This window comes from Orycteropus afer, unplaced genomic scaffold (genome assembly GCF_000298275.1).
Source record: "Orycteropus afer afer isolate SDZICR_OR568_19922 unplaced genomic scaffold, OryAfe1.0 scaffold00014, whole genome shotgun sequence".
NCBI lineage: Eukaryota > Metazoa > Chordata > Mammalia > Tubulidentata > Orycteropodidae > Orycteropus > Orycteropus afer.
Genome location: NW_006921601.1, coordinates 836,787 through 850,514, shown reverse-complemented (window position 1 = coordinate 850,514; position 13,728 = coordinate 836,787). Strand labels below are relative to the sequence as shown.

General features: G+C 39.9%; 1 protein-coding gene across 1 annotated transcript; it reads right to left on the bottom strand.

Moving 5' to 3' along the window:
* Positions 1 to 12,488: 12,488 nt before the first annotated feature.
* LOC103210291 (olfactory receptor 52H1-like) lies at positions 12,489 to 13,430 on the bottom strand. The gene has a single exon (XM_007956216.1). The coding sequence runs from the start codon at positions 13,428 to 13,430 to the stop codon at positions 12,489 to 12,491; it is 942 nt and encodes a 313-aa protein (XP_007954407.1).
* Positions 13,431 to 13,728: the final 298 nt, after the last annotated feature.

Sequence of the window (13,728 nt, the reverse complement as noted above, 5' to 3'; positions counted from 1 at the left end):
ATCAACTGCTCATATGCAAGTTCAACTGGAAGTTGAAGACAATTAAAACAAGTCCACAAGAGCCAAAATACGACCTTGATTCTACCCCTCCTGAATTTAGAGACCATCAAAAGAATAGATCTGATGCATTGAACACCAATGACAGAAAACCAGAGGAATTGTGAGATGACATCAAGAACATCATCCATGAAGAAAGCAAAGGGTCATTAAAAAGACAGGACAGGAAGAAAAGACCACAATGGATGTCAGAAGAGACTGAAACTTGTCCTTGAATGGAAAGCAGTTAAAGCAAATGGACAAAACGACAAGATGAAAGAGCTGAACAGAAGATTTCAAAGATCAGCTCTAGAAGATAAAGCCAATTATTATAATGAGATGTGCAAAGCCCTGGAGTTAGAAAAACAAAAGGGAAGAACACACTTGACATTTCTCAAGCTGAAAGAACTGAAGAAAAAATTCAAGCTTCAAGTTACAGTACTGAAAGATTCTATGGGCAAAATATTGAATGATACAGGAAGCATCAGAAGAGGATAAAAGGAATACACAGAGTCACTGTACCAAAAAGAATTGGTTGATGTTCATCCATTTTAGGAGATGGCATATGATCAAGAAACAATGGTTCTGAAGGAAGAAGTTGAAGCTGCACTGAAAGAATTGGCAAAGAACAAGGCTCCAAGAATTGGCGGAATGCCCACTGAGATGTTTCAACAAACAGATGCTGTGCTGGAGGCATTTGCTCGTCTATGCCAAGAAATTTGGAAGATAGCTACCTGGCCAACTGACTGGAAGAGATTCATATTTGTACCCATTTCAAAGTAAAGTCACCCCACAGAATGTGGAAATTATCAAACAATATCATTAACATCACAAACAAGTAAAATTTCACTGAAGATAATTAAAAAACAGTTGTGACAGTATATTGACAGTGAATTTCCAGAAATGCAAACTGGATTCAGAAGAGGATGTGAAACGAGGGACATCATTGCTGATGTCAGATGGATCTTGGCTGAAAGCAAAGAATACCACAATGATATTTACTTGTGTTTTATTAACTATGCAAAAGCATTTGATTGTGTGGATGATAACAAATTATGGATGACGTTGAGAGAATGAGAACTCCAGAACACTTAATTGTTCTCATGAGGAACCCGTACATAGACCAGGAGGCTGTCTTTCAAACAGAACAAGGGGATATGGCATGGTTTAAAATCAGGAAGGGAGTGTGTGAGGATTGTATCCTTTCACCATACTTATTCAATCTGCATGCTAAGCAAATTATCTGAGAAGCTGTACTATGTGAAGAAGATTGTAACATCAGGATTTGAGGAAGGTTCATTAATAACCTGCAATATGCAGATGACCCAACTTTGCTTGCTGAAAGTGAGGACAACTTGAAGCACTTACTGGTGAAGATTAAACACTACAGTCTGCAATATGGATTGAATCTCAACATAAAGAAAACAAAAATTCTCACAACTGGACCAATAAGCAAGGAGCTCTGGTGGCATACTGTCTAAGGCATTTGATTGTTAAGCAGAAGGCTGGTGGTTCAAACCTACCAGTCACTCCATGGAAGGAAGACTGGGCAATTTACTTCTGTAAAGATTTACCACCTCAGAAACCCAAAGGGGGGGGGGGAGTCACTATAAATCAGAATCAATTTGAATGCAGTGAGTTTGGTTGGTTTTGTTTGGAGGATTGAATTTTTCAGATTTCATATTAACTGGTTCCACAATCAACACCAATCAAAAGAGCCATCAAGACATCAGACAATGTATTGCATTGGTCAAATCTGCTGCAAAAGACCTCTTTAAAGTGCTGAAGAGCAAAGATGTCTCTTTGAAGAATAAGGGGTGCCTAACCTAAGCCATAGTATTTTCAATAGTAACATATGCATGTGAGAGCTGGACAAGAAGGTTTTGAGTTGTGGTGTTGGGGAAGAATACTGAAAGTATCATGAACTGCCAAAAGAACTAACGAATCAGTCCTGGAGGAAGGGCAGCCAAAATGTTCTTTGAAAGTGAGAATGGCCAGACTTTGTTTGACCGACTTTGGTTTTGTTGTCAGAAGGGACGATTCCCTAGAGAAGGATATCATGCTTGGTAAAGTGGAGGATCAACGAAAAAGAGGAAGACCCTCAAAGAGATGGATTGACACAGTGGCTGCAATGATGGGCTCAGATATATCAAGGATTGTGAGGCTGGCACAGGACCAGGCAGTGTTTCGTTCTGTTGTGCATAGGGTTCCTCCGAGTCAGATCTGACTTGATGGCACCTAACAACAATAACACAAGTCATAAAGTGTGTATTTTATCTACAAAGTTTCATCTTTTGAATTAAATCCTGAAAAGCTTGTGATGTAACTTTCTCATGGGTATATGGCTTCCAGACTTCTCACAAGAAGTCACTCAGTAGTCATTTTCATCTATTTCAAATTTAACCCCAGACTCAGACACTAGGCTGTTATAGCCATCCCTAGACAAGTGATGCAAGTTTTACTGCAAAGACTCTAATTCTAATGAAATACTGACCATTTATTTATACATAACTAAGTATGTGTGTGTGTGTATTCTCAATTACTTGATATATTAAGTAAACCATTCTTTATGACAACTCTTCTGCTATATCCACAGAAAGTAGCTCTCCATGTCTTTTACTTTCAGAGTCTTGCATTGCCATTTGAATTTTCCCTAGGAATATTTAAGACCTAAAGGTTAATGAAGAGGCCACATAATAGCTTTATGGAAAGTGGTGCTCTGTGCATTTAGCAGGATTAAATGAGTTTTCTTAAATATTTTTAAAAACTCCCAAATAATATACGCTACTCACTTGCCAGAATTAACATCAGCTGCAACCTTTAGGCCAAGGAACAAGAGTTGCTGGAAAGGACAGGAAACTAAATATAACTTTTCCCAATGAGCTTGAGGATATATAGATCGTATAGCTACCTCATCTCCAGACAAAAGCAAGGAATTCTCATGTGAATCTGTTTAGTATTCATGCCATAGAACAAGGGGTTTACAACCAGTGGCATGAGAAGGTAGAGATTTGCAAGTATAATGTGGACCTGGGGAAATACATGGTGGCCAAACCAGCAGGTGAAAAGGGAAAATAAAAAGTAAGGATGTAAAAGACAATAATAACACAGGTGTGGGCTCCACACATGCTAACTCTTCAAAATTGGGCGTCCTTACAGGGCAGGTGCAACATGGCCCATAGATTATGCCATAGGAAGTGGCAATGAGGACCACATTCATGTCAGTGACCATAAGTACCATGGTGAGATCAGAGATAGTGCTGGGCTTGATGCTGGCACAGACCAGCCTGGCAATGTCCATGTGCTAACAGTATGTGTGGGGTATGATTTTACATCCACAGAAGAGTAAGCATTTGATGAGGATTACAAAGGAGAAAATAAAGAGAAGTCCATGGGCCACATGTGAGAGACCAATCTTCGAAATCATGGTAACATTGAGGATGGATGTATAATGAAATGAGAGTGGGAGATAACCACATAGAAATCAAAAGCCATGGCCAACAGGACAGCTGACTTGGTGGCAAAAACAGTGGGAATAAAAAACATTTGGGTGAGTCAGCATTGGTAGGAAATTATATGGGACCTAAAACAGATGATTGTTAGCATTTTGTGTAATGTGGTTGTCTTAGTTCTCTAGTGCTCCTAAAACAGAAATACAAGTGCATGGCTTACCAAACAGAAATTTATTCTCTTACAGTTTAGGAGGCTAGAAATCAAAATTCAAAATGTCAGCTCTAGAGAAAGACTTTCTCTGCCCTGTGTCTCTTGTTCGTAGGCGGATCCTAGCACAGAGACCCTGGGTCCAAAGGACATGCTCCACTCCAGGCTCCTTTTCCTTTGTGGTAATATGTCCCCCTTCTCTGCTCACTTCTCTCTCCTTTTATCTCTTGTAAGACAAAAGATGTTGCAGGCCACACCCCAAAATAATTCTCCTTGCATCAGATCAGGGCTGTGATGAGACTAAGGGTGTTGCAACCCACCCTTAATCTTAATCCTTTTATGCCTGATTGGTTTATCACATCAGATCACATCATGATCCATTGTGGTCTTTTCTTCCTGTCCTGTCTTTTTAATGACCTTTTGCTTTCTTCATGGATGATGTCATCCTGCAGTTCCTCTGGTTTTCTGTCACTGGTGTTCAATGCATCAGATCTATTCTTTTGATGGTCTCTAAATTCAGGAGGGGTAGAATCAAGGTCATATTTTGGCTCTTGTGGACTTGTTTTAATTGTCTTTAACTTCAAGTTGAACTTGCATGTGAGCAGTTGATGGTCTGTTCCAAAATCAGCTCTTGGTCTTGTTTTGGCTGAAGATATTGAGCTTCTCCATTGCCCCTTTCCACAGATGTAGTCAAACTGATTCCAGTGTACTCCATCTGAAGAAGTCCACATGTATAGCCATCCTTTGTGTTTTTGGAAAAAGGTATTTGCAATGAATAAGTCATTGGTCTTTAAAAATTCTTTCATGAGATCTCCAGCATTATTTCTATCACCAGGGCCATGATTCTTCTTTGTTTTCAACTTTTGCATTCCAATCACCAGTGATAATCAACACATCTTGATTGCATGTTTGGTCAATTTCAGACTGTAAAATGGTAAAAGTCTTCAATATCCTTGTCTTTGGCTTTATCGGTTGATGCACAGCTTTGAATAATAGTAGTAGTAACTGGTCTTCCTTGTAGGCATATGGATATTATCCTAACACTGACAGCATTGTACTTTAGCATAGATCTTTAAACATTCTTGTGATGATGAATGCCATTCCTCAATGATTTGTCATTCCCAGTATAGTAGATCATATGGTTGTCTGATTCAGAATGGGGATGTTACATATCTGCAACATTACATCATTAGATAACTTCTAAACCACTGAGAATCATGACCTAGCCAAGCTGACACAAAATTTGAAGGGACACAGTTCAATTCATGGCAGTGGCTGAACAGAGTACCAAGCCACTGATGGAATGTAGGCACAGAAAGATGTAGATTGGCTCATTCGCAGCTCTTTCAATCATGATGATGTAGAAGATCATCATCATTGCCAAACAGAGCTAAGATATGCATGAAGTAGAAAGAGATGACAATTCAAGCATGTCGGTCTTGTACCCAGGGATACCCGGAAAAATTGATGTGGAAAGATGGAAGTCAGTACCACTGGGGACAGATACAGAGACCAAAATGATTCAGAAACCAGAAGGCTTTATCTTCCTAAAAAGCGATTTGAAAATGAAATTGAGTGATCCTAGATGCATTTATTATGCCTAAGTATACATTCAATTATTTGCCAGTTCTTTTTACCAAAGGTGCTGAAATTTGACTTACGTAAATGGAAAAACATATTATGCTCATGGATAGGAAGACTGAACATTGTGAAAATATCAGTAAAAAAGTATTTTATGTATTCAGTGCACTTCTGATCCAGATTCTATCAACATTTTTTAAGGACATGGTGAAATATATCACTAATTTTACATGGAAAAGAAAGAGTCCTCAGATTAGCAAAGCACGACTGAGGAAGAACAAAGTAGGAGGTCTCACACATCCCAATTTCATAACCTCCTATACAGCCACAGTAGTAAAAATAGCCTGATACTGGTACAACAGACATATAGACCAGTGGACAGAATTGAGAATCCAGAAATACATCCATCCACCTACAGACAGGACAGTCGATTTTTGACAAAGGGACAAATCCCATTAAATGGGGCAAAAATAGTCTCTTTAACAAGCAGTGCTAGCAAAACTGGATATTCATTTGCAGAAAAAAATGAAACAAGATCCATACCTCACACCATACACAAGAACTAACTCAGGATGTATCAAAAGACCTAAAAGTGAAACTTGAAACTACACAGTTCATCAAGGGAAAGCTAGGGGCAAAATTAGGGCCCCTGATTTATGGCATTAATAAACTACCAAACATAACCAAAAATGCACAAACAGCAGAAGATAAACTAGATGACTGGGACCTTCTGAAAATTAAAGTCTTGTGTGCATCAAAAGACAATGTTGACTAAATATTCTGTCATGAAAATATAGTCAACTATAATGCAGACTGACCTTTTTTAGTGGATGCTGTGTGGAATCTCTTGCATTAACCCTGTCTGATCTACCATCTACTATTTTCCATCATGTTTGGGCCCTGGGATACCGACCTCTGTTAACTACATCAACATACTCCCTTTCTCTCTCACTTATGAATAGTTTTTGCAATTATAAACAATAGGAAATTGGGTGGAGGAAGAAGAGTGAGGTCAGAGATTTTTTTTCTCTCAGCTTCTAACCAGGAGCTCTGGTAGCATAGTGCCTAAGGCACTTGACTGCTAACCAAAAGTCTGGCGGTTCAAACCCACCAGCCACTCCTTGGAAGGAAGGTTGGACAATCTACTTCGGTAGTGATGTTGTGTTGTTAAGTGCCGTGGAGTTGTTTCCGACTCATAGCGACCCCATGCACAGCAGAACGAAACACTGCCCAATCCCACGCCAACCCCACAATCCCTGCTATACTTGAGCCCATCATCGCAGCCACCATGTCAATCCATCTCGTTGAAGGCCTCCCCCTCTTTCGTCGACCCTCCACCCTACCAAGCATGACATCCTTCTCCAGGGAATGGTCCCTTCTTACAACATGACCAAAATAGGTGAGACGAAGTCTGGCCATTCTTGCTTCCAAGGAGCATTCTGGCTGCACTTCCTCCAGGACAGATCTGTTAGTTCTTTTAGCAGTCCATGGTACTTTCAGCATTCTTCGCCAGCACCACAACTCAAAAGCATCAACTCTTCTTCAGTCTTCCTTATTCATTGTCCAGCTCTCACATGCATAAGAGGCAATTGGAAATATCATGGCTTGTGTCAGGCTACAGACTCTATTCTTCAACCTTCATCAGTAGGTGCCTTAAGTCATCCTCACTTTCAGCAAGCAAAGTTGTATCGTCTGCATATCTCACATTGTTAATGATTCTTCCTCCAATCCTGATACCACTTTTTTCTTCATATAGTCCAGCTTCTTGGATTATTTGCTCAGCATATAGATTGTATAAGTGTGGAGAAAGGATACAACCCTGACTGACTCACTCCCTTCTTGATTTTAAACCATGTGGTGTCCCCTTGTTCTGTTTGAATGACAGCCTCCTGGTCAAGGTACAGATTCCTCATGAGTACAATCAAGTGCTCGGGTGATACGTAGTGACACTGCCTCGGAAACCCAAGGAGGGTTCACTATGAGTCGGGGCGACTCGATGGCATATAACAACAACAGCTTCTAACCAGCTTGATAATTGCTAGCTGGCTGGATTCCTCGGTCTTGGCTTCCTCTGGCAGCCACATCCTTTCATTATACTTTCAGGCCTTTGAATTGTAACTATTTGCAGTGAGTGGCTCAGGAAATTGCACAAGCTCTTGTGATTTTCCTGCACTTAACCACAACTTTGTAAATGGTTTCTTTGTTATACTCTCCTCAAAATTTATCCACCTGAGTTTGTAATCTGTTTCTGTTGGGATTCTGACACAAGGATATGCAAAGCTTCTCTTGATCTTATTCTTGCTTACCTATCTAGCATTATTTATGACCACACTCCAAATACTGAAAGTTCCAGCCTTACATAAGTGTTGTGAAATGTTTAAAAGTATGTTTTCTCACATCTACATGCTTTTCCAGATGGCCCTTTTTCTGTCCAGGATGGCTATTCTCATTTGAGCAGCTGTCAATTTCCCAAAGAGCACTAAAAAATCAGCTAAATATGTCCTCTTCTATGCAGCAAGACCTGAAGTTAGAACACCAAAGGGGAAGAACACACTTGGCATTTCTCAAGCTGAGAGAACTGAATAAAAAATTCAAGCCTCAAGTTGATGCAGGAAACATCAAAAGAAGATGGGAGGAATACATAGAGTAACTGTAACTAAAAGAATTGATCTATGTTCAACTATTTCAGGAGGTAGCATATGATCAAGAACCAATGGTATTGAACGATGAAGTCCAGGCTGGACTGAAAGAATTGGTGAAAAACAAGCCTCCAGGAACCGATGAAATACCTATTGAGGTGTTTCAACAAATGGATGCAGTGCTGGGAGTGCTTACTCCTCTATGCTAAGAAATTTGGAAGTCTGCTACCTGGTCAACTGTCTGAAAGAGATCAATATTTATTCCCACTGAAAAGAAAGGTAATGAACTAGAATGTGAAAATTATCAAACAATATCATTAATATGACATGCAGTAAAATTTTGCTGAAGATTATTTAAAAATGGGTGGTGGGTAACTAACTATGCATTCTCTTTAATCTGCTAATATTGTCTCTTTGCCTTTGATCACAGTCTCTTTTATCTAAACAGGAGTTTGTCTTTAGAAGGTATTTTGCACCCACCTTATTTAGTGGTCTCTACCTGATAGCTGAACATTTTTCTCCTCTCCTCTAAGTCTGGAGTTACTGCAAAGACACATCCATGCACACTCTCCTATAGTGTTAAACTAAACATGGTACAGGGATTTTAGTAACATCTTCATCGTGGACTTTAGTAATCAAGGCATTGTTCTTATTTTTGAGTGTGTTCATGTGAAGATTTCCTCTCTGCTCATTTTAAGGACAGAAATATCCATGATTCATGCATGGGTCACAGAAAGACAGTGGTAAGACTCATTCCAGAAAGCAACTCATTCCAGAACTCCTCTATGGTGTGGAGGATGGTGGGTGTATCAGTGCTTGCCTTCATTATCCCAAAAGAACAACAGGACGGTCCCTCACAAATGCACTTACATATACAAATTTCTGCTTGCACACATTAAAGAACCTAAAAGAATCTGAGGTCACCTATCAGCCATCATCAGTCTCCAGACGGCTGTTCCCAGTCTGCTAAGTCTATCATTAACAACATATTCACCTTAATTTTTCTTATAGGTGTAGGGTTAGAAATTTTGATCTCCAGAAATAAAACAAATGTTCTGGGGGCAGTATTAGGAGGGGCTTAGAATTCATTTCCTCACTGTTAGGCCAGAGTAAACTCAAGCCACCAACATTTCAGTTAGCAGCTTCCTCCGGGTGTCAGGCCCTGATGAGACAGCCTGATAAAACAAGCGAGGTGACAAAACCCGCCCAGGCTGGAAAGTCCCACATAATAACAAACTTCCTCCTGTGAAGCCCCCTTATGCTAATTAAGTGCAGACCCATGCCAACAGCTAATTGGACCCTGCCATTTCCTTAGTGTCCCCAATTAAGTCCTCTCTGTGTCTATAAGAATCTACCCCCTGCCCGCCCAGGGGTATGACTTCTCTGGCCTTGATGCTAGGGCACGAGAACCTCGCCCAGGAGTGCTAATAAACTACTTCTCTGAAACAGCTCCGTATCCTGGTGTCTCGGCAACTCTGCATTACACTCACAGCATTCCATTTTCACCCTATTTCCTCACCATGAGTGTTACTTCTAGAAACCTAAACCCAAAGCTGTGATCTTGGCCTTTCATATTTCCTGGAGCCCAATATTTCCCTACCTCTTTCTTTTCTCTGCACCAGCTCTACTCCAGATCAGTTCCACTCCCCACCAGTTCTACACTGGCCTCCACCATGAAGATTCTAGTCCTGGAACTGTTTTTCAGAGACAGTGTTATTACCAGAGAGTGTAGAAACATAGCAGGTAAAATATGGACCAAAGGGCAAGAGGACCAGTCCCAAGGTCAGGAAGGATAGATACAAGGACAAAAGGGACAAACATAGTATCATGCCTGTAGTAAGAAGAAACAAAAACAGAGCATGGAGGAGCGATGTGTAAATGTTCATCTATAGTCTTCTCTAGAGATTATAGACAAGTTAGAAGACAGGACCTCTGAGCCAGGGCAAACTATGGGTCTCAGATCCCATGGTCTCAAGTTTCTTGTATGATATGAGCAAGAATTCAAACATATTATTACTTCCTCCCCCTAGGAACCTACATTTCCTCTCATATTTCTGTTGACTTAGAAATTTTGGGATCCAGGAAGGTAAGATACCTGAGTTTCACCAAGGTCTTGATGTTGCTTGATCAGTAATTTGATAAAGAAGCCAAATCAAGAGTTAAGATCTACTCAAACTCTTTGTGCAGGGATTGTTACATCTTCTGTTGAATGCCTGGCAAAGCTTACTTCACAATGGGTACTAAATAAACGTATGTTGAAGTGAATCCCCATCTGGCCTTACATAACAAAACCCTGATGACATTGGCTGCATCTCTCCAAATATGAAGAAGCATGTCTTTTCAGATACTTTCTTCAATGTCCGATCTTGCTTGGTGATTCTCTCTATGTTTGTTCCATGGTGAATCATCATTAACTTTGTGCTGAGTCCACTGTTTTGAGTATAGGCTATTAAATCTGTCTGTGTGGGAAAAATCTCTAGCACAAAGTACATGGAGTTCTGAAAATTATTGGTACCCAGCCTGAGTACTTTGTCCAACATTTTCAACAGGAAAACTGTCTCCACATAATCTCTCATCATTCCAATGAGAAAGTCTAGTTTCAAAGTATTTTGAAGGCCACAAATGGAAATGATTTGTGAAATGGGAGTAATAACTTGGAAATTTTTATTTCAAAGATCTCTGAAAGATAAGTGGGGATAACAGCTATAACCTTACTATGTTGTTGTTGTTGTTATGTGCCGTTGAGTCAGACCTGACTCATAATGACCCGTCCTTGGGTTTCCGAGGCAGTATCACTACGGAAGTAGATTGCCTCATCTTCCTTCCGAAGAGTGGCTGGTGGGTTTGAACCACCTGCCTTCTGGTTAGCAATCAAGTGCCTTAGGCACTATGCTACGAGAGTTCCTAAACCTTACTATAGGTAACATAAATCTTTTTCCATGACTCTCCAAAATTATCTTTTTCATCAGGTTGTATTATAAATATGGGCAGATTCACTATGTAAAATAAGAATCTTATTCACTAATTAACTTATTTCTTTCCATTTATTTATTCAACAAATATTTATTGTCTATCTTGTACTAGAGAGCTCTAGTGGCCTAGTGCCTAAGACATTCGACTGCTAACCAGATGGCTGGCTGTTCAAACTCACCAGCCACTCCTCGGAAGTAAGATTGGGCAATCTACTTCCATGGAGATATCTCTTTGGAAACCCAAGGAGGGGTTGCTGTGAGTCACAATCAACTGGAAGGCAGTGAGTTTGACTTTTTGGTTTTATCATGTGCTAGGTACTTTGCCTCTGATGGAAATACAATAACAAACAAGACACTGAACTGATTCTCAATGATGAGATGATGGGGATAGACATTAAACAACTAATTATATAAGAAATTGCTTTATTAAAGTTGTGATAAGTGCTGAAAAGAACAGTACATTGTACAATAAGAGTGTATAGAAGAGACACTAATTTAGCAGGGAGGTATAAAGATGGAATATTTGAGGAAAGATTTTGCATTGAAGTCTAAGTAGAAGTTGGCCAAACATAAAAGAGTAAAGAGAACTACAGGAAAAAGGAACAAGAAGTGTGGTGCATTTGAGTAGCTGAAACTAAGAGACTGTGGCAGGAATATTGTCTTAATCCATTAATGGCAGCATCAGTCTGCCCTGTGAGATCGTTTTCTCCAACTTCTCCAAAATACACAATTACCTTCATCAAGATTTCTGGGAATGCTTTCCAAGTGAGTGAAGTGAAGGGACCAGTGAGTTTTTAGGATGTAAGCAAAACGATGATGAAAATAAGGGATAGTTTGGATTGAATTGTATCCCCCCCAAGTATGTATTGTAAATCCTAGTCCCTATACCTGTGGTTATAATCCCATTTGGGAGTGTATTTCTTTTAATGAAGGAATATTAGTATAGGGTGTGTTTTAAGTCTTTATAAAAAGAACAGATTGAACAATCAAAAAAGAAAGCAAGCAGAGATAGGAGAAGATAAATGGCAAGCCATGTGATGCTCACCAAGAAACAGAAATTCAAAAGAGACAGGGACCTTTTTTCCAGAGTCCTGTATTCAGTTTTTTAGCTTCCCAAACTATGAGAAAATAAATTTCTGTTTGTTAAAGGCATTCACTTGTGGTATTTTTGTTATAGCAGCAGTAGATAATGAAGACAATGGACTATTAAATCTAAGTTGGATAGAGAGGGAGGAAAGGAAAGGTTGGGGATAATGGCATGGAGGGAGAAGGTTCTGATTAAGATTGAATATGCATGAAACATTTATTAGAACACATGGTGTGCAAAATATTTTTATAGACCAGAATATAAGAACATTTCTAGGACTAAGTTTCTGCCTTCAAGGAGCTCACGATGTAGGTGTGGATAGATAAACACAAAAGCATAAATATAACAATTTTTAATGGAGGCATGAAGTATAGAAAATAGTCATACTTCCTGTCCCTCCTGCCTATCAATTTTGAATTGACAAGAGTTAGTTTTATTTTATATCTTCCTAAATTATATAAAATTTCACCAAATCGATTTTACCTCAAGTTTTCTTTTAGTGGTCTTTTCCATTCACTGCATTTTCTTCAAAGAAAAGAGAAAAATAAATATATCCTGGATCTGCTTGGTCTTCACTCCATAAATGATAGGATTTAGAGCAGGAGGGATGGCCACATAGAGGTTGGCAAATAGAATAAGCACATGTCTAGGGACACTGTGCCCAAAGCGATGAGCAAGGATGGAGAAAAAGGCAGGTGTGTAAAACATGAGGATGACACAGACATGAGATCCACAGGTGTTAAGGGCCTTTTGGCGGGCACCCTGACATGAAAGCTGAAAGACAGCATGAAGGATGAAGATGTAGGAAACAGCAATAAAAATTACATCTGAGATGACAGTCATGAGTGGTACAGCAAATCCATACCAGATGTTGATGGAAATGTCAGCAGAAGAAAGCCGTGCAACCCCAATATGCTCACAGTATGTGTGTGGGATGATCCTTGTCCTACAGAAGGGCAGCCGTTTCAGCAGAAAAACATCTGGAAGGATCACAGAGAAGCTCCTAACAACAATGCTCACCACGAGCTTAATGATCACCTGCGGAGTCATGATGGTGTTATATCTCAAGGGGAAGCAGATGGCCACGTAGAGATCAAATGCCATAGCCAACAGGATGGCGGACTCCACTACAAAGCTGAAGTGAAGGAAGAACATCTGGGTGAGACAACCAGAGAAGGTTATTTCCTGGGAGCCAAGCCAGAGGTTACTGAGCAGTTTGGGCACTGTGGCAGTGGATAAGATGAGGTCTGTAGTGGCCAGCAGAGAAAGAAAGAAAAACATGGGCTCATGGAGGCTGTGCTCAACTGCAATGAGGTAGAGGAGGATGCAATTTCCTGAAACAGCCACAACATAGATGATACAAAAGGGAATCCCAATCCAGACGTGGATCTTCTCCAGGCCAGGTATGCCAACAAGGATAAATGAACCAGGGTTATAACAGCTTAAGTTATTCATCACCTCTTCAGTCTGGAATCCACTGGATCTTGAACCCTGAGAGCAAACCAATTGTCAGTATGGGCTGTGGGAGCTGACAATTGCACTCTGGTTCTGAAGGTGGTTGGGGATTGCAACTGTCATATACAGAGTTCTTAAATTAAAAGTACCTCCTGTCCCCTGGATGAATTGACATCTAAAGAACTGACAAGCTGTTGCTCCTTGTATTTTCCACTGTATTTCTTTAAATATTTACTAATAAACCATATGGAATGTTATTTTTGAAGGTCAAAATAATAGCCAGAGAGATGAACAATTT